Source organism: Lineus longissimus, chromosome 2, assembly GCF_910592395.1.
Source record: "Lineus longissimus chromosome 2, tnLinLong1.2, whole genome shotgun sequence".
Lineage (NCBI taxonomy): Eukaryota > Metazoa > Nemertea > Pilidiophora > Heteronemertea > Lineidae > Lineus > Lineus longissimus.
The window spans coordinates 18,161,361-18,185,283 of record NC_088309.1 but is presented as its reverse complement, the minus strand read 5'-3'; the positions used below and the strand labels follow the sequence as shown (position 1 = coordinate 18,185,283).

General features: G+C 40.4%; 2 protein-coding genes across 6 annotated transcripts in view; both read left to right on the top strand.

The window, feature by feature from the left end:
- Window positions 1-10: 10 nt before the first annotated feature.
- Window positions 11-4,665, top strand: LOC135482707 (ankyrin-3-like). The gene is made up of 4 exons (XM_064763001.1): window positions 11-202; window positions 469-576; window positions 785-1,405; window positions 2,166-4,665. The coding sequence occupies exons 1-4, from the start codon at window positions 186-188 to the stop codon at window positions 3,538-3,540; spliced, it is 2,121 nt and encodes a 706-aa protein (XP_064619071.1). The 5' UTR covers window positions 11-185; the 3' UTR covers window positions 3,541-4,665.
- A 673-nt stretch (window positions 4,666-5,338) lies between these two features.
- Window positions 5,339-23,923, top strand: part of LOC135482702 (transient receptor potential cation channel subfamily M member 3-like) — a 134,290-nt gene continuing 115,705 nt past the window's right edge. The window contains exons 1-3 of one of the 5 annotated variants that reach the window (XM_064762986.1): window positions 5,351-5,429; window positions 10,729-10,825; window positions 18,359-18,391. In XM_064762986.1, the coding sequence (XP_064619056.1) occupies window positions 10,763-10,825; window positions 18,359-18,391 (96 nt within the window). In that variant the 5' untranslated portion in view covers window positions 5,351-5,429; window positions 10,729-10,762. Of the gene's footprint in view, window positions 5,430-9,617; window positions 9,796-10,728; window positions 10,826-18,358; window positions 18,392-23,923 lie in introns of those variants that run through there. The other 4 variants (XM_064762983.1, XM_064762987.1, XM_064762985.1 and 1 more) reach the window with 4 other exon arrangements.

The following is a 23,923-nucleotide window of genomic DNA, read 5'->3' as shown; positions in this document are numbered from 1 at the left end:
AATAAGAAGATACACTGTGTACATAGAGACATTCATGACTGATTGTTGGAAGTTTTCCTATCTGTCCTCTATTTTACTGCCGATTACTGCTGACTGTTGATGGGCTATAGCCTGTATGCGACACTCTCAACGATGCCCATGTCCAAGGAGTCTTGATGATGATGAATATGCAATGATACAGAATCATGTATCAACGAATGAGGTGTGTGGATAGTATAGTGGTTGTCCCTTAGTTACACATTCACTTCCTGGTACATGAGTAGTAGAACGCTGGTTCGAGTTGGGCTACAGTCCCCTGTTTGGTGTGACCACCCCACCACAACCTTCCCTCCAAGTCTGTTCTCCCGCTTCTTTTGCCCTCGGGATGCCATCTCCAGGTGTGACGTGATAAATAAGGCAGGGTTTTTTTTTGGGGGGGGGGTAGACCATCAAAACCATCTCTGGATCTGCACCTGACTTTTCTTTCAGATTGGAGCGGCTTGGGAGCAATTCAAAGAAGTTGCCACCGGCCTGTGAAACAGTATTGCCATCAAGAGAATCCACACCAAGGCCGACCGGAGAAAGCACTAAATATCGGTGAGTTGAATTTGATGAACCGAAAAAACAAGAGCCTTTGATTTTTCTTCTGTTTCTTGATAGACAAGATGTAAATATGTCAGACCCTAAACATTGGGATGTGACTTTGTCCCAACTTTAAACTTAAAATATATGAATGTCTCAGTCTCTACCATGGGAAGACGAGATGTGACTATGTCTCCAATCTAAAAGATTAGTCTCTTTTCAGTTTATATCAGGCAGTCAAAGATAACAGCCTCAGTGACTTGCTGAAGATAATGCAAGACGGAAAACGTAGTCTAGGACATGAGACATTTCTCTGGATATTCACTCTGGCTGCCAAATATGGACTGGTGCAGTTTGCACAGGCGATGATCGATAATGGTGTTGGTGTCAATGAACAGGACTGTAATGGGAACTCTGGCCTTCTCTTGGCTGCACGATATGGCCAAGAAAACGTAGTGAACTATCTTGTTCAATCAAATGCGGATCCAAACTTGTGCAATAAAATCACGCAGCGCTTACCTTTCCACCTCGCCTGTGAATACGGACATTCTGAGTGTGTTCAGATTCTCCTGACTGGCGTCAATGATGTGAATGAAGTAGATGGTACCAATGAGCCTCCTATAGTCCTGGCATCGAGACATGGTCACACAACTGTTGCCAAAGTTCTCATAGAGAGCGAATGTGATGTTGAAAAGCTGAGTCTGACTGGCATGTTGGGAAGGAGAGCTTTGCACTATGCTGCTGCTGCAGACCATATCAGTGTTGTTGAGGTCCTCTTGTCCGCTGGAGCTTCACCAGATGTACCTGATGTTACTGGGAACACACCTCTTCTGCTGGCAGTCACGTAAGTCGTGGATGTTTCAAAATTATGAGTTAAGCCTAGATAGTGTGGTGATCTCATTTTAAGTGGTTAATTTGGGACCAGTGTAGGCATGGATCAGCCTAAAAAGTCTCCAAAGTTGCCCATCTAGCCTATCCACAGACCAACATGTCTGTTGCTGATCATCATCAAACATCAATCATGGTACGGTAACATAATAATTCATCTCTGCATACCCCATCCCAAGATGACCTCGGATAATTTGTCCATAGGGTAATCTGTCTCTGGATAATTCATCCCTGGACTGTGTTCCCCATTATATCTTTAGATCATATATGTCCTGGTTTGCTGCAGGAAATAATCACCCTTTGACATGCATGCATAAAACCCCAAGTGGCCAAGTAAAAAGCACAAACGCCTAGACCATCAAATGATATAAATCACACGAAACATGAGAATTTACAAGAATGTACTTTAGGTTGGAGAATAAGATTTAGACCTCGAAGGCAGGTCTTGAGTTCGAACCCACTGTGATTATTTTTCAGTTTTTCATTTCACAAGATCGCGTATGTGACATTTCTCATCAATGAAGTTGTTGTTAGTGCTGTGAACTGAGACCAGTCGCTGGGTATCTATCATGTTTCAAGTGCAGTTGATTGTTTGATTGTCAGGCGTTTGTGTTTAAGTTGGCTGCTGGGGGTTCTATGCATGCATGTCAGCTTTAAGATACCACCGTTTTCTATTCAATTGAGGTGTTCATCAACTCATTTTTGTTCCTTTTCAGTTCGGACAACTTCGCCGTGTCCACTACCTTGATCAAACACAATGCAGACGTCAACCACAGGAATTCCCTTGGGCTGTCTTCCGTCATAATAGCTTCTTCTCAAGGCTTCTCGGGAGTTCTTGAACTACTTCTTCAAAATGACGCTGATCCAAATACCCTCAACCACATGGGGGATCCTGCCATTCTTGTCGCCACTCAGAACGAACATGAGAAATGTGCAAGATTACTATTAGAACATGGTTGTGACTTGAATCTATTCAATCCGAAACATGGACGGTCTGCACTCTATTGGGCAATCGATAACAAAATGACTAAACTTGTTGAGTTCATGATTCAATATGACGCCGACATTAATGCTGGAATTTTGGGGATTCCTCTTGAAGCAGCGGTGCGAAAAAAGGATGCTGTAATTGTCGACATGTTGCTCAAGAAAGGGGTAGATGTGAACAAGAGAGTCGAACCAGAGCAGGCCACTGCGTTGCTGTACGCTCTGGACTGTAGCTTTGATGACATTGCCAAGATGCTTCTCAACGCTGGTGCTGATCCCAATGCACAGACAATTTATAATGTCACAGCTATTACGCTTGGGCGAAGAAAGCCAGGAAAAGACAGCGTCTTTAAAAGACTCATAGAGAAGGGTGTAGATATCAATCATAGAGCCTTCCGTGGCTATTCTGCCATCTACCCTGATTCTGTAAAAGCCCTCCTCGATGCTGGTGCCAATTCGGATACCACTAACGAAGCAGGAGATTCGCCCCTGTTGAAGGCAGCAGTCTACAATCGCATTGAGGTGGCGCGATTACTTATACGCAGTAACTGTGATATCGACCGGAAGGGTAAATGCTTTACTCCATGCCAGGTGGCGCTACTCCATTCACGGTCCTTTAGAATTGCCCGTATGCTGATTGCTGCAGGTTGTGATTTGAGCTTTATGTTCCTTTGGGAGAAAACGTGTTTCCCGGAGCCACTTGAAGAGAAACCCGAGCGCATATCTTGGCTTATGAAAAAGGCAGCTGAACCTAAAACTCTGATGCAGATATGTCGAAAAAGTATTCTCAATGCTCTCGGCATTGGTACTTGCTCCGCTCAGAAAATCGATGCACTAAATCTTCCACGCAATTTAACCAAATATCTGAAGTACAGTGAGTTTAATAGAAGGCACATCGATGACTATGAATGTGATGATTCTGGTGATGATGTTGTTAGTGATGATGATGATGATGATGATGATGATGATGATGATGATGATGATGATGATGATGATGATGATGATGATGATGGTGATGGTGATGGTACTGATTCTAAAGGTACAGCTTCTGTTGAAGGTAGCGGGACGTCCTCCCCTGTTAGCTCTGAGGACTGTGTCATCTCTTGAATTTTTGGCTTGCTTGAAGTACTTTGGCTCATGGAGGGCTATGAGTCCTGGACGAAGACCGGGCTGTTAGGTCCATGGTTGTTTGATGACTGCTCAGCTACAAGTAAAGTAGATGGTGACTGCCGGTTATGTCACAGACTTTGACCAGGAGTACCTTAAAATTTCATGCTCCTGTATAGCGAAGTGTTTAAGGTCTCGACAAAACATTGCTGCGATTTGACTTTTAGAGTAACATATATGTAGATTAGCCAGAATGAGTTGGCCCCAAATGGATTCTTGTATGTTAAACATTTTAGGTCAGGACAAATTGCTATGTGTTCCTATAGATAAAGTGCCATATTGTCCTTTTTGATTTGTATTTTGAAAGACGCCTTGAAGACATAAGAGTAGTTAAAGAACACCGTGCAATAGCTTGAGAGCCATCTACATCTACATTTTTGTAATGACTTGGGGGGGCCCAGTTTGGATCCATCTGCAGGGTAGTGCAATTAGGAACAACTATTTAAGGGTACAATATTTACATTGTAGTTAATTGGGGTCATCCCAAAATATATAATTTTATTGTAGTTGGTAAGAGCAAAATATATAAGCGAATCGAAGTTATGCGAAGAGAACATGGCAAATGTTTTGGTAATGCTGAAACTATAATGTCTTTGGGTGATGTTGGAACTACAGTAGAACCTCCCTTATCGGACAACCTCTCTATTAAGGACAATAATTTTGGTCCTATTGGTTGTTTCTATTCAACTTGACCTCCCTAATCGAGACGCCTCTCTATTTAGGACAGTATATACTTGTCAGTCCCAAGAGTGTCCTTAATAGAGAGGTCCTACTGTTATTGTAATTTCAGGACAATGCCGGTTTTATTTGAAGAAATGCAGAACATATTGCATCAGCATCACCTGGGATGACATGTACCCTCTTGGTTGAATTAACCAATGTGATATTTGCCCTTTCAGCATCCTGAGGAAATTGGGGGTTAATGTTTGCTTCTCTGGCCCTGCACACGAACTGTTTGTGTGCAGGGAACATTAACCCAGGCCCTGATTTCCTCAGGAAGCCTTTTGGTTGAAGTATAAACCAATGTGATCAAATATTTTTTGAGACATTCATATTTTGGCATGTTATTTTTATGACTAATATAACTTTTCTTAGAAATCGTTTGTTCTTTACATTTTTGTCAGGTTCTTTTGAAACTCATGAAGACAAAGTCACAACCATGTAGTGTGAGACCAACAATCGGCCCTATCCCCCACGTATTTACTTGGCTCCTAGCCTTCCTACTATATCAATTGCCGAGATCAGTTGGAGTTGGCGGTATTTATACTCGAGGGAACTTCCTCATTGTGACTATAGCCATGGTCAGTGAAAATCTATGGCAGGGATTGAAGGTTTGTTGGAGGCCGCGCTGACCCTTGCAGATCGACCAACATTCTGGATAGGTATTCCCCAGCATTTAATATGAATGACACTGTCCCAACTATGACCAGTTGTTCCAAGAATAACAGACGACATACTAGTATCTCATTTGTCACAACCTTGACTGAGGACAACTTGTGTTTGTTTGGGACAACTTTGCAGTGATGGATATAACAAGATATACGTGTATAAGCTAGTGCATTATTACAGCTCATTGGCTGTTGTAAAAGGTTGAAATAATCTAGATCTTGCATCCTTAATGCACATTTGACGACAAAGTCACAACGTGTCAAAGACGATCCGTCTTTGTCGTCTTCGGAAAATGTTTAGACCAAACACCCATGATTATGCTTGAGATCAAATATGGCGGCGACCATGCCAAAATTTTATCAAATTATTGCAGTTTTCCGTACCCAATTTAAGGCACTAAAAAGCCATTTAGATCCGTAATTTGATCGTATATGGATAGAGTATGTACGAATGTTTCAATTAGTAGTGTTTTTGACCCAATTGCATGATAAGGTCCTGAGAAATTCCACTTCAATCGGCACGCTGATGTCCCATGTTGGCCACAGTGTGTAGTGTAAGTGTATGTAAGCCTATGCTGAGTATGCATGCATGAGCCATGATTGATGTTCATTTCTGCATTGCTGTGCATGTTGCCATGTAGGCCCATCCATTTGCCAAAAATGTGAATATTCTGAGGTGTATGGCCCCAAAAAGGTCATCAATAAACGAAATAAATAAGTCACAATAAGAGACAGAGACGGAGTTCATTTGGCCTGCCGGTGTCTAGTGAGTCCGCACATAACAACAGCTCATAATGCATACAAATCACTTGATAGTGCAGGCAGGCTCAACGCAGAAGAAGAATCTCAGAGAGGACATGATCCTTTGAACATGTTGAAACTGAGATGACTGGTTGTGACTATGTCTCACCCTCATCCACCAAACTGAGATGACTGGTTGTGACTATGTCTCACCCTCATCCATCTGCAGGGCAGCTAGTGCAAGCCTTTACAACATCGGTCGTGTAAGAAAGTACCTCGATCAAGCTAGCGCAGAGCGTTTGGTTTGTGCGTTGGTCAGCTCCCGGTTAGATTGCAATAATGGCATTCTGTATGGTCTCCATGAAAGTACCATTGCTCCACTCCAGCGTATTCAGAACTGGGCTGCCAGGATTGTCCTCCGTCTTAGGAAATCTGCGCACATAACCCCTGCCCTTCGGCAATTGCACTGGCTCCCTGTTAGGTCAAGGATCGAGTACAAGATCTCGCTGACTGCTTATAAGATCTATAGCGGTCTTGCACCACAATATTTCGATGGGTTTTTGAGTGCTGCACCTGGCCGACGAGAGACGCGGTATTCTGGGCTTGATCGGGTCTCCGTCAAAAGAACCCGAACTCGGCTAGGCGACCGGAGTCTCTCGTCTTGTGCACCTGTTCTTTGGAACGCCCTCCCTGGCCACGTCAAGGCATGCCAAAATATCACCAGTTTCAAACTTCAGCTAAAGACGTGGCTTTTTAAGAAGCACTTCTCTGAATGATGTTTTCGGTTTTGAACGGGGTGGCGCCTTGATCAGGCTCTTGGAAAGGCGCCGCCTATAAATGCTTTTCATTCATTCATTCATAGAGAAGACAGCGCAGTGGAAGGCCCTGAGGCTTTCTATTAATCCCAAGTCGGGTAGTGCTATCCCAGACCATGTTACTTACTTGCAATGTTACTAACTGTTGTGTTCTCTGTGAGTTGAAGAGAACCATATTGGAAAAGGTAGGTAGGTTGCCACCAGATTAAAGTAAAAAGGATTCAAATCATGCAGTTCTGCATCAATCACTTTGCCATAGTCATGCCAGTTTATGCTGAACTGTCACCTGTTTGATAACTGTGCTTATTTGAAATCCACGTTCTAGCCGAGTGTACAAAAACCTGGTGAGCACCTCCATCTATGACCCAAGTGTGTTGGTATGTGATAATACTAATTAATAATCATGGTAAGAGGTGGTGTTGCAGGTAAAATTATCTTCTTTGTCCTAAAAATCTTGTTCGACTTCATCAAAAAAGGGTCATTAGTACCACTGTTAAACATCTACTGCGACGTTTGTCACCTGGCTTTAAAACTAATGATTGAACTGTGTTTTTGCGCTTCCAGTCACTTCCATCTATTGAAATAACGTGTGTTTACGCCCAGGTTCGGATCAGCCCGATCGAGCTCAATTGGGCTGATTTAGCCACGGCAATTCAGCAAAAAGTGTCCCCGGGACAAAATTGACACGCCATAGATGTGTACAGCGATCGACAAATAGAATCACAACAAACACAGGGGTTGGACAGATGGAAACACAACTTATACTAATGTTAGAATTGCCAATGTAGAAATTGATTCATTTTTTTTCCAAATAGATGGCACACATGTTCTAATGACTGGGCAACTGGGGCAGTAAATATTAGTTTATACTTAACTTATGATGTATTGTGGTGGCAGGATGTAGATTACAGTGGAACCTCCCTTAGCGGAAACCTCTGTATTAAGGACAACCTCTCTATTAAGGACACTAGTTTTGGTACCAATTGGTTGTTTCCATTCAATTTGACCTCTCTAATCAGGACACCTCTCTATTAATGACAGCACTTGTCAGTCCCGAGGGTGTCCTCAATAGAGAGGTTCCACTGTATGTTAATCAGAGTAAATGATTGTTGCATGTTCAAAACGTATTTCACCAATCTATGCACTGCATTTTGCTATGCAGGTCAGAGTCTATAGGTCACTTTCGTTATGATACATCTAAACCTGATGCTTTCAAAACTGAAAATAGGATGTTGTCCTGCAGGTGTGGTCGTCGTCATTTGAGGTACAGTTGGTTGTTGTCTGTGAAATTACGAGAGAGAACCTGGCTTTTTGTGCAACCTTAAAGGCCTACGCCATTTGTTAAAATTTTTGAATTTGTAATTGAATTTTAAAATGTCCAATTGCGAAAATACATACTAAATATAAATTTCAACATTGTCGTTGTGTAGACTGATATACAAGTACTATGAACACCAAGTTTAAACAAATTTGCAATAACTGCACTGCAGCATTGTGTAATAGTGGATTTCTATTTAACTGGACCACAAGTAATTACGAACGGTGCACCTCTTTAAAGAATCCATTGTTATCTTTGTCTTTATTCTGCATCATCGCAGTGTTTAGCCTACATGTATTAATTAGGCGTCGCTTTAATTATCCCTGTCCTCATTTGTGGTAATTAATTGTACTTGTAAACTCGAAATATATCATCTTAAATGCCTGATGCACAATCTTTTGTTTGTCAAATCAGTTCTTTTTTCATTTCATTTCATTGTCCATTTGCCCAATCAATTTGTTTTGCCTCTGATAGAAAGGAGCTGTCCTTTTGGTGTAAGGTAAGTTGACTTTCTTTATGTTACACATTAACAGGAGATCTGGTCGTGTCAAGACGAATTACCATCACCTGGAAAGACAAGAACTGGACAATTCCTTTGTGCTGGTGTGGTTTATACAGGCCTTTCAGTTGAAAGGCCTGATTCTTCTTTTTAAAGGAGAGCAGATGGAGCTACCTTTGTGGAGAAAAAAACAAGGTTGTGGAAAACACCAAGGTTGCGAGAGCCACTGTTAGTGTAATGATATCCACATGAATGCGAACTGCCTCATACAAATACCGGGTCGACAGGTTTATGCCAGTTTGGAGGTTTCATCCACATAGGCCTATTATTACAGGTAAAATGCTGTACTGCATGATGCTCAAATGTATGTCATCATGCTTTTAAAGAGCATAGTAGTGGAAATATATTGACCTGGACCGTATTTCAAAGGTTACAGAGGTCAAATTCTCTGTAACCCTAACTTTACAGTAATCATATACCTGTCAATGAGCACATGGTCCCTGGTAATTTCATTATCTGAATTTTAATAATGTATTTGCGCATTTTAGTCTTTTCGCATGGAAATTATGTTAAAAATTCATCAAAGCTTACATTCCATTTTGCATTTCACAACAAAGTTTTAGGCATTCACCAGATTCACCTCACATCACAGCTAAACATCTTTTGTGTGCTAAAGGAATTATGGTCAAAAAGGCCCAACAACAGGCATCTGGGAGGGTTTGGAGCGATTATTTTTTGGCTAATGGCACTAATTTAACACATACTTGTCTCTATGCAGTCTCTCCATATCCAGACAACATCATTGACTATTTTCTTCCATTCTATTTTTGTGTTCCTGACGCATGATATAGATTATAAAAAATTCTCACCTTTGATTAATTATTCCCTTACTTGATCATGTATCTATTCCTATTCTAATTGATTGATCCATTGTTTAAACAAACTGCCTGTCGGTGTCGTGCCTCAAGATGTGATCTAATCCAATCCAGCATCCATCCGCTGCTGACATGATCAAAGAACCCTGACCACACGAAAGAACATCATCTGCAGCATCCAAAGCACCCACGTCACCATCACCAAGTGGTTTCTGTGGCGATGGCTTAGCGACCGTCGCTGGGACTTCTGTCGCTAGGGGCCTCTCAGTCTCAATCGATCCTGCTCCAAGCCGGCAAATGAATAGTCGTCTTGAGTCACCTCCGAGTACTTTTCTTTGATAGTCAGTGTGGTGTGGAAGCTCTCGGTGTGCTTGTGTAGTTTTCCTTGCCTATTTTGGATTATCTTGTCATGTGTCGGAGTTTTGTTGGACTACATTCTCGGCCTAACCATGGATCGTTTACGTCTGCCATCCGTGGTCTATTATCCCAAACCGGCCGACACGATGCCCGGTTTGAATCGCTTCCGTCATTCTGTGCACACTATGCTCAATGTGATAAGGTAAAAGTTTTCAAATAATGTGATGAAAGTGCAAGAGACTCACAAGATGTTTGTATGTTTTAAAGGCCATTTGTTAAAAATTTTGAATTGGTAATTGAATTTTAAAATGTCCAATTGCAGAAATAGGTGCTGAATATAAATTTCAACGTTGCCGTTGTGTAGACTGACAAGTACTATGAATACCAAGTTTAAAGAAATTTGTATTCACAACAACTGCACTACGGCATTGTGTATTAGTGGATTTCTATTTACTTGGACCACAAGTAATTACGAACAGCGTACCCCTTTAAGGAATTGATACCGAACTTTAGATTTTGGTTGTCTCACCAAATCGCAAGGGTGGAACATTTTAGCTCTACCTGAGCGGATTTGATGACGCGATTAATACTGACGGTAAATTATCAATTTCTATTCTAAAACACCTCAATAAATCAAACAATGAATAATGTTATTTTTAAATGTTTTTTATGGCTTCCATCTTTCGAACAACCCAAGCGGTTTGGTTGCCGAACCATAACCGCTGAATTCAAAATGAGGCTTCGTAGGCGCAGAGTGCATTTATTTTTTCTAAATCCAGGTCTTCTAGAAAATTTCACCATTGGTTTGGTTTTATGAAAAGTGTGATTATTCTCTCAAAATGTCTAAAAAGCGCGCCTGAAAATGTTAAAGGAGCTTCGAGACTCTTTTAGGCTTCCCATTTGGTTCTTTCTCATTTGACGCGAAGTTTGTTTCAGGCAACACTTAACACTGCAGGTTGAATTTGTTTTAAATCAGCCAACATCATCAAAAACCATCCATCAGTCCAACAGTCCAATGAGAAAGCTTCGCCCAACAACCACAACCCCGTCTTCATTTATGGTCTTCTTTTTGAAGTCCTGTACAGAGTATGCAAAGCAGGATATTCACGGTTTCGTATTCCTTCTTACTCTTCAGGGTGTCGGACGAGTTTGGTGGGAGTACGGGCAAAATGCAAGGGGTGGACCTGAGCCCTCTGACGAGGAGGGCTGGATCATGCAGCAGCATTCGCCTGGTAATTATGATACTTTTACTTCAGGTGGTTAAGAAAATGAACATTGTAAAGTTCTTTCCAAAGAGAGAAAAGGTAATGCGTACAGCTGGGCTTTTAACTACATGATTTCAGGCACACCCTGTATTTTGATGTGGCCTGTTCTAATTTGGGCTTAGTTAGTGACAGTTATGTTTTTCTTTTCCTGGGGGTAAAAAGTCTGGTTAAGAATTTTTAAAAGAGATGGGCCAGTTTTCTAAATTAGAATAATAGATGCTGAAAAATTGGATTTTCATCCGAGAGAAATCATTCAGCTCTGCACAAAAATATCCTCTTTTGTCACTGTCAGAGTGTCAATATTTAGATTTGGGCATCTCAAATTTAATTTTGGCACACCCTTTAAGGGTGAGGTTGGCTTGTAATTGAAAGGCCTTGACAGTTACGTGTTTTCAGGCTAAATGTGTATTGAAAAACCTGAAATTTTGGTCTCGGGCTCAGAATCTGCATGAAATTGATGTGAACATTAAATGGCCAAAAAAAGCATGTCAACTCTTCCGTGTAATACTCGTCACAGCAACCAGGTCATGCGAACGTCATTCAGGATGACCTTCTCAATATTTTTTGTCAATTGATGTGGCACCATGATGTAGTATCTTGCTTTTCATTGGATTATGGGATAATTGTGTAATTTGAAAGGTGTTGGATTATGAATCTTCCCACTAAAATATAATTAAATGTGTCAATTGAAGGGCATAGAGCCATAAATTACATACATGTATGTTAGTTCAGTCACTTTTTTCTGATTTTGAGAAAAATGGCATTCAGAAAAGTAAGTTGTTATGGTAAATGTTTTAAAATAACTGACCCCAACATTCTGTATCACTCCTTATAGCCTACATCACACTGCTCTTAAAGTGCTGTAAACAGGGTGAATACATTAGGGCCGTTTACACACACTAGAAAAAGTTCGATCGAATCCGAATTCGGCCAAAAACTTCCCCATTGAGCTAATTAGGCTAAAATATAATTCTCAAGCAACTAAAAACTATGAGTAGGCTTTTCTCCTGCTGGTGAGTTTGCTCTTTCAAATTGTGTGCTGTGTGGATTTCGGTGAAACTAACTCAAATTTCTTGGTAACTCATAGTTCTTGACAACATGACTTGGCCTAATTACATGATTATACTCCATCAATAAAAATACTTTTATGCATTGTTTGTTCTTTTTTCTCTCTAGAATACTACAAACATATATGAAAAGGATGTATGTACAGTTTGTAATAATCTTAATAACAGACACCTTTCCTTCTTGTGCTACAACATTCACTTTCTAACTCAAAATTCCCATTTTGTTTTTTTTCCCTTAATCCAATGAAACATTGTTGACTAACTGCTCTATGTGTTTTGTGATAATAGTTTACCTTGAAGGAGCTTGAATAAAAGCAAAACATTGGTAATCTATATAAATCTGGTGTTGGGTGTTTCTCCCCTCAACTAAATAACTCCGAGATGTGTTGTCAACAGTTGGCTGTTGGTGTTCTAATGACTTAAATACTAATAAGACAAGTTGCTGTTTTACTCTGGAGAATCAGTATCCTCTGCAAAGCAGCTTCAGCCATGAAATGCGTTGATACATGCAGCCATGTTTGACAACAGAACAAGAATTTTAGGAGGTGAAGCATCTAAACTCTTCTCCGTAGCAGGTATTGCATGGGCGTCATGATAACACATAAGCATCAACATACAGGTTATCTTTGTCTATACACCTTTCCAGAAATGGGCCGCTGAGTGTCCGAAATAGTGATGTCATAAGGGGAAACTAGGCCTTATGGTGGAGGTACAAAGGAGATAGTAATGGTTGACCAACACACTTGAATGCCTTTTTAAAAATGACGGACAAGGGGGAAAAAGTTTGTTCCAATGCAAGCCACCAATTTCGGGAAGCATGTATAACGTCTTCTTTACTTTCTTGTTCAACTGAAGATGTTCAGTACATTTAATTAGGCCCACAAAGGGGTTTCATCAGGAGTGGGTGTGAATACTCAAGAAATCTTTGTAGTAAGCTCCGACCTCCAGGCCTAGTCTTGCCCCGGTTACATAGGATTATTCGAGAACCACTATTCATTCCTATCTATGAGGGAAGTCAATTACACACAATCATTATATACCCCATAGGGCCTCATTGCAATGTCACCCAAAGACGTTATAGGCAAGGATAACCTGTATGTATTTGCCAGCTGAACCTGCTTCACAGAGGATACTGACTCTCTAGGTGGTTGCTCCGTTTCATAGCAACCACTTTTCGAATTGTTGGTAACCCCTACACCAAAATTTAACATGCACCCAGAATCACTAACAGCTCTATCCCCCCCCCCCCCATCATAAACCCCTCGTCCCCATCAATGCAACATATGTCCCATTGCCTCAGGAAAAAAGAACATTTGGATATAGTATATGTAGTTCTTTTCACACCAGTAAATAAGTGTTTTACAGCGATCATAGAAGATATCTGTTCAGTACTAAAAGGCTTGTTTGTATTGTTATTATATGATAAATTGTTTCTCTTATAGAAAATGTATACTGTACAATTTGCCAAAATTGCACTGCCACTGCTTCAACAGTGTTCAAGGGTAAGTCAGCTGGAGAATGGAAATTTGAAGGAGGATTTCGGTTCTCGCTTGCCTGGAGGAATTTAGGTATTTTGGATATTTTTTGACTCATTTGATTCTGTTGTTTCATTTGAGATGATCGAATTGACCTGACGTGGAGTTTCTCACAGCAGATATCTGTGGGATTCTCCGCATCTGTCACCAAGGTGCCATCGATTGGTGATATTACCTTGTCTGATTCAATCAAAGCAGTTCCGAGACACGGGCAAATTAACAGATTTAAAGCAATGAGAAACTTTGTTTGAGTTTACTTGTAACAAGATAGATGTCTGAGGTCTCCGGGCTGTCGGAGTGGTACAGTGGTAACATCAGCGCTTGTCACCTCTGGGGTCCCGGGTTCGATTCCCAGTCGGTCCCGGTACACTCATGTGATAGAGAGGGCGACTCTCTTCGACAGTGTCGGTTTCCTCCGGGGTCTCCGGTTTCCTCCTACTTAGATAACAATCACCCATTATTGTTTATAGAGCTCTATTAACGTCCTCGTTGACGCTCAGCCCTTAACTCAATATCTAAAAATCTGGACGTAATTTGCTGTAATTATGAGTCTTGTTTATAACCTTTGATGCAATTTGAATGAATTGTTTCTCAAAGTTCTTAAAATCATTAAATAAATGGACGATATTATAACTTTTGTTAAGTGAGACCTCAGGCAGTTGTTATTATACAGTTATATATTATTCTGACGTAATCAGTAAATACTACTGTTGCATGTTCTGTAACCTTCACTTGTGGTCTCAATTTTTTGATGAAACAAACCTCCCCTGGCATTTAATACCGGGCCTGCCATAACCAATCAGTTCCCAGACGCACCCTATCAGTTGTATTGATTACTTATTGATCTATTGCATATTGGTTGTTAGCCTTTTCAATTCCACACCCTTTCACTATATAGACTAGTTCTGGCATAAACTGCCTTTGTTACTCCAAATTTTTCTGGAAAAAATGGAACTTTTTGAATGCTTGTTGCTATGCAACCCTCCAGGTTTAAAACTGAACTTTGTAGGCCTGTTAGCGAGTTATTTAGTTAATGAGCCTGGGAGGATAAGAAGTATTTGATAGATTCTATAGTTTTACACTGGTTTTGTTTTACTGGGATGCTGACTGCAACTTTCCAAGGCTTGATTACACCTGGGAAGGATTCTTCAGTGATGTAGCGTGCACAAGAAACTTTCTCAACAGTGTAAATTTACCTCTTGTACTGGGATGGTTATTCAAGCAGTCGAGACTACAACTGTTGTAGAGTGCATTCCAACTCATTGAAGCTACATCGATTTTTGGATACTGATGTGGAATTTGATTTGGATCAGTGTCCGTCTCTATAATGGATACAGACGACATAATGAGATGATGGGTTATTAAGAAATGGACAGATTAGATGGATTTGATGTCTCGGAAAGGATAAATGTTGTATTCTGCCAAGTCAAAAAACAGGATTTAAATTTTTCTATGTGGTTCAGCTGGATTTTGAACTCTTCTGTGGTAAAACCACGACTGCTGGCAAAATGATCTGAGCAAGGCAAGGATGTGCGTCATTGACTGAGTCATACTGAGAGTTTTTGGGCCGAATGCGTAGTAAATGTGCACTAACGACACCACATCTGATACATGTGATATCACACTCGTGCAATAAGGTCTGTTGGCCCTAGCTTATATTACACTCGTACAATGAGAGGTAAATACTCACTTGTAAATACTTCGATCATATTTGAAGACAAAATGTACATGTTGAACAGACAGTGATCAGGTCAAAAGAGTTGAATTGACTCGCCACGCTCAATGTCAACCATCATCCAATAATTCAATATTTATAGCTTTTAACCTGAACCAGGAATCAGTATAGTCTTGCTGTATTTATTTATGCCGTTAAGCCAGTTCTCAGTCACTTACTGTCTAAAGCTGAGACAAGCACAATTGTCACATAAACAAGTCCTGGAAGATTATTGAGAGGACCAAATATTGGATATGATACCAGGATATATGTACGACACAAAATTACCACCTTTGTTTTTCAATGTTTCAAAACTGAAGGACACACAAAGCCAACCATAATCAGAAAAGTGGGAGGGTTCCTAAGGATAACAACTTGTACCCCTATATAAAGTCCAATCCCCACCTTTATGAGAGGCAGTCTTGGATATAGAAGTGGTTAAATGAACTTAGTGTTCCTGCAGCCTTGTATGTCTAGATAAAGGATAACGGTGTATTCTTGAAGAATCGAGGAGGATATATAAAAAAAACTGTCAAAACGGTGCCAGCACCGATATAACAGGCATTCTTGGATATAGTGCTTGTTATAGGGACTTGGCGTTCCAGCAGCCTTGCGTGTCAAGATAAAGCATAACGGTGTATTCTTAAAGAATTGTGGAGGACATATAAAAAAAGTGTCAAAGCGATGCCAGCCATGCAACTGGAACTGCCGAGTACCAGATACCTCGAAGTGAGGAAGATCAGTAACGTCAGCTATGGTGTCCGAAAGCACTCGGCGGAAACGTTCAATCTCTTGTCGTCAACATCCCACCTGAATCTCTCTCGGTTGGATAGTAAGACCATCAGCTGTCTCCAGAGGACGTTGAGTCGGCGGAGAGGATCGTGTACACAGGTATTGGGGCGATGATGTTGGCCACTTGTGCTCATTCCACTGCTGGTTTGGTCAAACGCCTTCCTCAGCCAAATTTTGATCTGTTTGATCACGCCTGTAGTTTATAGGCCGATGAAGTTTGATTTCATCGTTTTTGTCAGCCACTTTCAGGAAACGAATGAGTGTTTTTCTCCAACTTCCATCTTTCATCATCCGTAAAACCATGATTTTTCTGGTGAAATACACAAATTCAATAAGATTAGTTCATCAGCCAGAACACTAATGAATAAGTAAGGCATTAAAAAGTTTTCAGCTCTCATACTAAAAACCTGATTAAGGAATATTGGGAGTCAAGATTTTTTCACATGTGGGTGTTACAGACCAAATTAGCAGGAGGAATAGAGTTTATTATTTTGACAGACAATATGTATGTCATAGTGACACCATTCGTTTGTATAATGTTTATGTATCTGTTATGTTATATATCATGCTTATATGAAAGAATGCCTTTAGTACTGAATAGATCTCGCACAAGATATTTTTCTCCTTCGAAATATATCTCTTTATAACTTTTCATTTCACAAACTGATGGAGTGTTCTTCCTACATGTACTTCCCGCTTATAGCAACATTTTGCAGTTTGTAGTTGCAAAGGTTATATCGGATAAGTGTGGAGTACTGTTTCGTGTGTAAAACAAAACAATTGAGAAACTCATTATCAACTCCTGTGAAGATCATTTGATACTGTTTGTTATAATGATCTTCTTTGGTCCTGGAGAAAATAGATTTTCAACTATTCAACTATATTAATACTCCCACATTATCTAGAAATTGTGGCATGCAGCAAACCAAATCAGCTTTAAATTTTACCTTCTGACATAATGCATGTGTGGGCTTTATTAAGAAAATTCCTGAAAGGCATTAAAATTAACCCCAGCAGTTGTGATCACACAGCAACTTAAAGTGTTAAATTATTCCTTGCAGTTGAAGTGCTGCTCTAAATCATTATTATTGCAGCATTGTAGTGTGCTGCTCAGGATCAATCCCATCAGCTGTAGTGTGCTGTCCAAAATCATTATTATTGCAGCATTGTAGTGTGCTGCACTAAATCATTCCCAGCAGCTGTAGTGTGCTGCACTAAATCAATCTTATCAGTTGAAGTGTGCTGTTCTGAATCATTATTATTGCAAAATTGTAGTGTGCTGCACTAAATCATTCCCAGCAGCGGTAGTGTGCTGCACTAAATCAATCTTATCAGTTGAAGTGTGCTGTCCTGAATCATTATTATTGCAAAATTGTAGTGTGCTGCACTAAATCATTCCCAGCACCAGTAGTGTGCTGCACTAAATCATTCCTAGCAGCAGTTGTAATGTGCTGTAATAAATCATTCCTAGCTGCAGTTGTAGTGTGCTGTAATAAATCATTCCTAGCAGCAGCTGTAGTGTGCTGCACTAAATCATTCCTGCAGCAGTTGTAGTGTGCTGTAATAAATCATTCCTAGCTGCAGTTGTAGTGTGCTGTAATAAATCATTCCTAGCAGCAGCTGTAGTGTGCTGCACTAAATCATTTCTAGCTGCAGTTGTAGTGTGCTGTAATAAATCATTCCTAGCAGCAGCTGTAGTGTGCTGTAATAAATCATCCCATCAGGTGTATTAGTGTACTGCACTAAATCATTCCTAGCAGGAGTTGTAGTGTGGTCACTAAATCATTCCTGCAGCAGTTGTAGTGTGCGCAATAAATAATTCCTAGCAGCAGTTGTAGTGTGCTGTAATAAATTGTCCCATCAGTTGTAGTGTGCTGCACTAAATCATTCCTGCAGCAGTTGTAGTGTGCTGTAATAAATCATCCCATCAGTTGTAGTGTGCTGCACTAAATCATTCCTAGCAGCAGTTGTAGTGTGGTTTAATAAATCATCCCATCAGTTGTAGTGTGCGCAATAAATCATTCCTAGCAACAGCTGTAGTGTGCTGTAATAAATCGTCCCATCAGTTGTAGTGTGCTGCACTTAATCATTCCTGCAGCAGTTGTAGTGTGCGCACTAAATCATTCCTGCAGCAGTTGTAGTATGCTGCTCTAACTCTCAGCACTCTTGTTGTGATCACAGCAGCACCAAATCATCCAAACAGTGATATAGTGTTTTGTAATAAATCACTCCAATTTTTGTGCTGCCCGAACTCACAGCAGTTGCTGTGAGCTCAGCTGCACTTAATCATTCCCCTAACCTCCTTAGAAATGTCTCAAAGTCCCCATAGCACCAAGTAGATTAGATTATTACCCGGGCACAATATTCGGTATTCCCGCTTGCATCTTTTCAGTCGATCTGCCCATCGTTGTTATCTCAGTCGCAGGTAGGTCCTACGAAAGCAAAAACACAATCAGCATGACCTACATGTACACGTTCGCATGGAGATTTTAAGGTTTTTGAAATCTCGGAACTTTCATTCAGCAATTTTCACTTCAAACATGTCCTGTCCTGTCTTCTTTCCTAAGTCTGTTAATTTCCACTCTGTTTAAAATGCAATAACCACAATAAATCGCTCACTTTATCAGATCAGATACATTTAAGAGACTCGAGGTGTATATAGACATCGTTTTGATAACTTCCACCACTCGTTTGATCTCTAGGTGGTCTACAATTTTTGTTTGGTGATGAAGTAACGTTATTTAGTTACAAAATATTCACGTGTCTTTTACTTCGTATTTTTTGCGTTGACAGATTTTATATATTACAACGAAAAGAAACTAATTCAAATAAACTTTGCACCCAGTTGTCAAAACGCTAAAGTGTGCAAAATTTGCAATTTCACCAAACGGTGAAATAAACTGGCGGCCAATATTTCCGAGTGTACAGTATTTCTTCAGGGTTTGAACATGTTTCCATCGGTCATTACCACTGTCGCTTTTTAGCTCACCTCTTAGCAGAGGTGAGCTTATCCCATACCGTGGCGTCCGTCGTCCGTCGTCGTCGTCGTCGTCGTCGTCGTCGTCGTCGTCGTCGTCGTCGTCGTCGTCCGTCGTCGTCCGTCGTCCGTTAGCAGGGCACGTTTCGTAACTGTTAGAGCTATTGAGTTGAAACTTGGTACACATGTACCCTTATGTAATGACACCTTGGAGACCAAGTTTCGGTCCGATTCGTTTCATGGTTTGGCCACCAGGGGGCCAAACGTTAAAAGTGAAAATATGCAATATCTCCCTTAATAGTAGTCGGGAAATTTTGAAAAAAATATGGTAGGTACTTCTAGCAAAGGTGCATCATATATCCTCCGGGTTTTTGATTTGACCTCCTTTTCAAGGTCACAGAGGTCAAATGGTGTAAATTGGCCGTTAGGATGTAACGATGGCACGTTTCTAAACTGCAATGACTATTGATACCAAATTTGGTACACATTTACCCCTTAGTCAGGTGATCTCAGGGACCGAAGTTTGGTCCAATATGATTCACCACTTGACCACCAGGGGGCAAAATCCAAAAACCTTAAAAATGTGATTATTCCTTAACTTCTTGCCCGATTGCCACCAATTTGATATCATGGGTACATCTAACCACCATACAGTATATGTCACACAGGTTTTTAATTTGACCTTCTTGTCAAGGTCACAGAGGTCAAATGGCGTAAATTCGCCGTCAGGCCGTAACTATGGCACGTTTCTTAACTGCAATGACTATTGATCACAAATTAAGTACACATGTACCCCTTGGTCAGGTGATCTCAGGTACCGAAGTTTGGTGCAATCTGATTTGCCGTTTGGCCTCCAGGGAGGGGGCCAAATCCTAAATTCTTCAAAATGCCATTATTCCTAGTAATGACTTGCCCGATTGGCACCAATTTTATATCATAGGTACATCTAATTCTAACAACCATTCAATGTGTCACCCGGGTCTTCTTTGATTTGACCTACTTTTCAAGGTCACAGAGGTCGAATGTACTGTAAATTGGCCATTTTGGGGAAATTGTAATTGCTTGGACCTACATCAAACCTAACACTACATGACACAATACCATGCTCTTTATCCATCTTTCCTCCACATGAGGTGAGCACAATGGCCCTGGCCATTTCATCTTATTGGGTGTTGTGCTGCAGAATGATGTTGTTTGCATGCCTGATCCTCGTACACTCTCAGTGTCGTCCGGTACCAACTTTGAAATATAATCTTGTAATATGTGCATGTTTTTGTTAGGTCACGGTAGAATTATAGATAATTGTTGTGGTAGTCTTTCATCTGTTTGGTCCAATCTTCGGTTCCGTAAATCTGGACCGGAATTTTACCATCCAGTCCGTGTAAACAGGGCTGGTGGTTTACCATCCAGTCAGTGTAAACAGGGCTTGTAGTAAGCATAAACCATCTAGTCGGTGTAAAGAGGGCTTATGGTTTACCATCCAGTCAGTGTAAACAGGGCTGATGGTTTACCATCCAGTCAGTGTAAACAGGGCTTGTAGTAAGCTTACCATCTAGTCAGTGTAAACAGGGCTTGTAGTTTACCATCCAGTCTGTGTAAACAGGGCTGGTGGTTTACCATCTAGTCAGTGTAAACAGGGCTTGTAGTTTACCATCCAGTCTGTGTAAACAGGTCTGGCATAGTTCCGCCCAGTGTACCAGCCTTGGCACAAAAGTCAAGAAATTTTCAGCTCAACAAATAGCGTAAGAGAGATTCATAGTAAGTTGACATTTTTAGACCTCGGGGGGGGGGGGGGCATATGATCAGGTAGATTTTTGCCTTGACTGCCCTTCATAATTTCATTGTTTTAAGGACACTATCCTGACTGACATGCGCTGTTCTTAAAAGAGAGGTGTCCAGATTACAGAGGTCAAATTGAAAAACTAGTGTCCTTTTAAAATAAGTAGGGTGTCCTTAATAGAGAGGGTGCCCTTTATAGAGAGGGTGCTCTTGATAGAGAGGGTATCCGCCAAGGGGGGCTCCGCTATACTGTAAGTTTTTTGCAGTGTTAATTTGTGCTGCACTGTATTCAGTATCGATTTTTCCTGTCTTGCGTGATAGGAAAAAACGATTATTGGGTTAGTTTCATGGTTGTCGAGTGAGGTAAGTGAATGCGTTACGTTACGGTAATGATAATTTGCGAATATAGAAAATCCATCTATAGAATTTGTGCTCTCATCGATGCTATAGTTGTAAAGTTCCGATGCATACTTTTTTCCATTTCAATGATTCATCCAAGCAATGCAGTCATAAAGTTTCTAAACCATTCTCCAGTTTTCTTCTTTCAAAGATTCTCGGGATAGAAATGGATAAAATGAGAAAATCAACTGAAGTGACTGGATTGAACGTGGCATCCATGTCAACATAGTTTTGTATAATCTTTAAATTGGATTTACTCAACCAATAACGGGTTTTTTGTGAAAATTTAACAGAAAAATATTACAACTGGTAAAGGTATTTATGAGTCAATTTTTATCGAAATTGCTCAGGCCAGGCACATATTTTAATTCTATGACAGAGCAAAGCCACCGAGATGAACTTATATTTTCTCAAAATGAAATTGTTAGTATTTCCTTATTAAATGGTTAATTGGCAATTTATAGAGTTGTGGTTGCAAATAATGATTAAGTGTCTCTTGCTCCAGCACAAGTTAATCACCATCTAGGCAAGTACTTCTCTCATATTTACCATTCATACTCCTTTTTTTCCTCGGGTTGTAGCGCCTACCCTGAGCACCTACTTATATTCTCTGAAAGAACTTCTTTTAATAGTGATTTACTAGGGGACATTTTAGTCATTTCTCTCTTTGCGATTTATAGCATTTCATGAGATTGATCTTTCTGAGATTTATAGCATTTCATGAGATTTATAGCATTCTCTGACATTTCTTACTTTTCTTTCATCCAACCTTTCTGTTTCTCCGTAAAATAAAGCACACATGAGTTCACCCAGAGAGAAGTTTGACCCTTTTAAAACTGTAGTGACATACTTGTCATTTTCATTGTCAACTTCTGCTGAGAAAGTGCAGTTTTCTAACACTTTGGGTGCCCAGCAACGTAGATTGACATCCTTTACCCCAACCGTTCAGTGCCAAACATCGTAAACCTACGTAGTCGAAGAGGGCTCCAGGAATTTGTAGCCATTGTTCATTTAAAAGAATGTAAACTACAACTTGAACTTCATGTTTTGGGTTCATCTGTTGGATTGAACAAAAAAAAGGAAATTCATTATTGCTTCAGAACTCTCTCTATGGGTTGGAGATCAGTATGTTGGCACATCTCAGTATTCTTAAATTACAATTGTGTGCTGCGCTTTATTCTTCATTTGAATCCCTTTATAAATTGTAAGCATTGATCAAATATGATTCTCAATTTAATCTTCTTTCCTTAAAATTAGAATGCAAGGTCCAAAATGTCACATTGCCTTTTTGACATGTTGCAGGGTAAATGTTGCTCTTGCATTGTCGAGCTTTGGGATTTTGCATTGCATCTCTTGTTACTACTATCAAGAACATATGTCAAATAATATGTTGATATTCTGCTCTATGCAGGGGAAAAATTGAACTCTGCTATGACATTATCATGTTATCCTAGTGGTACTACCAAAAAGCTTCATTTTCTGAGTGGTTTATAGCTAGACCAGAACAGATCTGCTGTGGGAAGTTTTTTTTGCCGAAAACCATCCATCAGGTTGAGGTTATTATCAGTTATCGAATGCCTGGTTGAATGACTCTCCTGTGGATTATCTACACTAGGGGCTTTGTATTGGCAAAAAAGCCTCTGGTGGAACGGGAAGTGATATGGTAGAACTCGTAGGGCTCATGGTTTGTTATAGGTGGGGACAGTAGCCTATAAAAAGTGGCACTTTATTTTGGAACTGATGAGAAGGAGATTCTGCAAGTTGAAACTAATTGGCAAAAAGTTCCCTTTGTAAAGGAAATAATTGAAGGTTACCAAGGTTGAAGGGGAAGCATGAAGGTATTTGCCTTGAATGCCTCTGTGCTTTGGAATTTGTACATCATGGTGTCGAAATTGTGGGGATTGCTTGAGGGATAGAGCCAGTATTCTGTACTTGGTGAAAGTATAGAAGAATTTCTCCATACTTTGAACCCAGCTTCCTTTATCTTTAACCCTTCTTGCAAAATGATGAACACCGGTTATAAAAGCTTTCATCCCACACCCAACTTGTGTAAAAATGTAAAAGTTCCTATTTAAGGCCATGATTGTGTTTTGGTAGTATTGAGGCAATGGGTACTATCAATCCATGTAATGAGTCTGTTTTACTGGACTCCATTATCAGGTGGTCATGTTGGCAGAAATCCTCGTCCCCCATCCTCGACCGGAGTGATGGCTTTCAGTTCAACATGCGAAGCCATGTCTTCCTTGATGGACAACATCGGACTTCTCTTTGCAAAGCAATATTGCCAGATGTTATTGGTGGTAACATAATCCCTTAGGATTTCCCTGCCAATTGACATCTTGATTGGTTGTACAGTGCGACCTTGTTATAACGATTCTGCTCAGATCCCAATGGGCTTGTTATAGCGAGGTATTTGTTGCTGTTCAACCATCGCGAGATTGGCAATTGTTTTAGCATTTGCCCAATCGCTAAAGTTCTGATGAAACACCCGTGCACCACCTCCCCAAGCTGGATGAAGTCACATGCTCTTGTCTTACCACTTTTGTTGGAAAAAGGGTTGTTCTTTTTCAGCAAGACATTTTGGGAGAAAAGCTTTCAAGAAAACAAGAATAAGGAGTTGATTTCACTGCGCTGGAACTTCACCCGATGAGTACAAAAGTCTCAGGAGTTAGTGTGCAGGGCCGGAGAAGCGAACATTAACCCCTGATTTCCTCCGGATGATTTAGGTCAGTCCTGGTGATGGATATCTGCTTTTAGATGTCTCTTGTCAATTGACTGTACCAGTGACAGTTTCTCTCATAA

Coding starts and splice junctions, on each gene's coding strand:
- LOC135482707 (XM_064763001.1), top strand. Junction 577..784: donor GGAGAAAGCACTAAATATCG/GTGAGTTGAATT, acceptor GTCTCTTTTCAG/TTTATATCAGGCAGTCAAAG. Junction 1,406..2,165: donor CCTCTTCTGCTGGCAGTCAC/GTAAGTCGTGGA, acceptor GTTCCTTTTCAG/TTCGGACAACTTCGCCGTGT.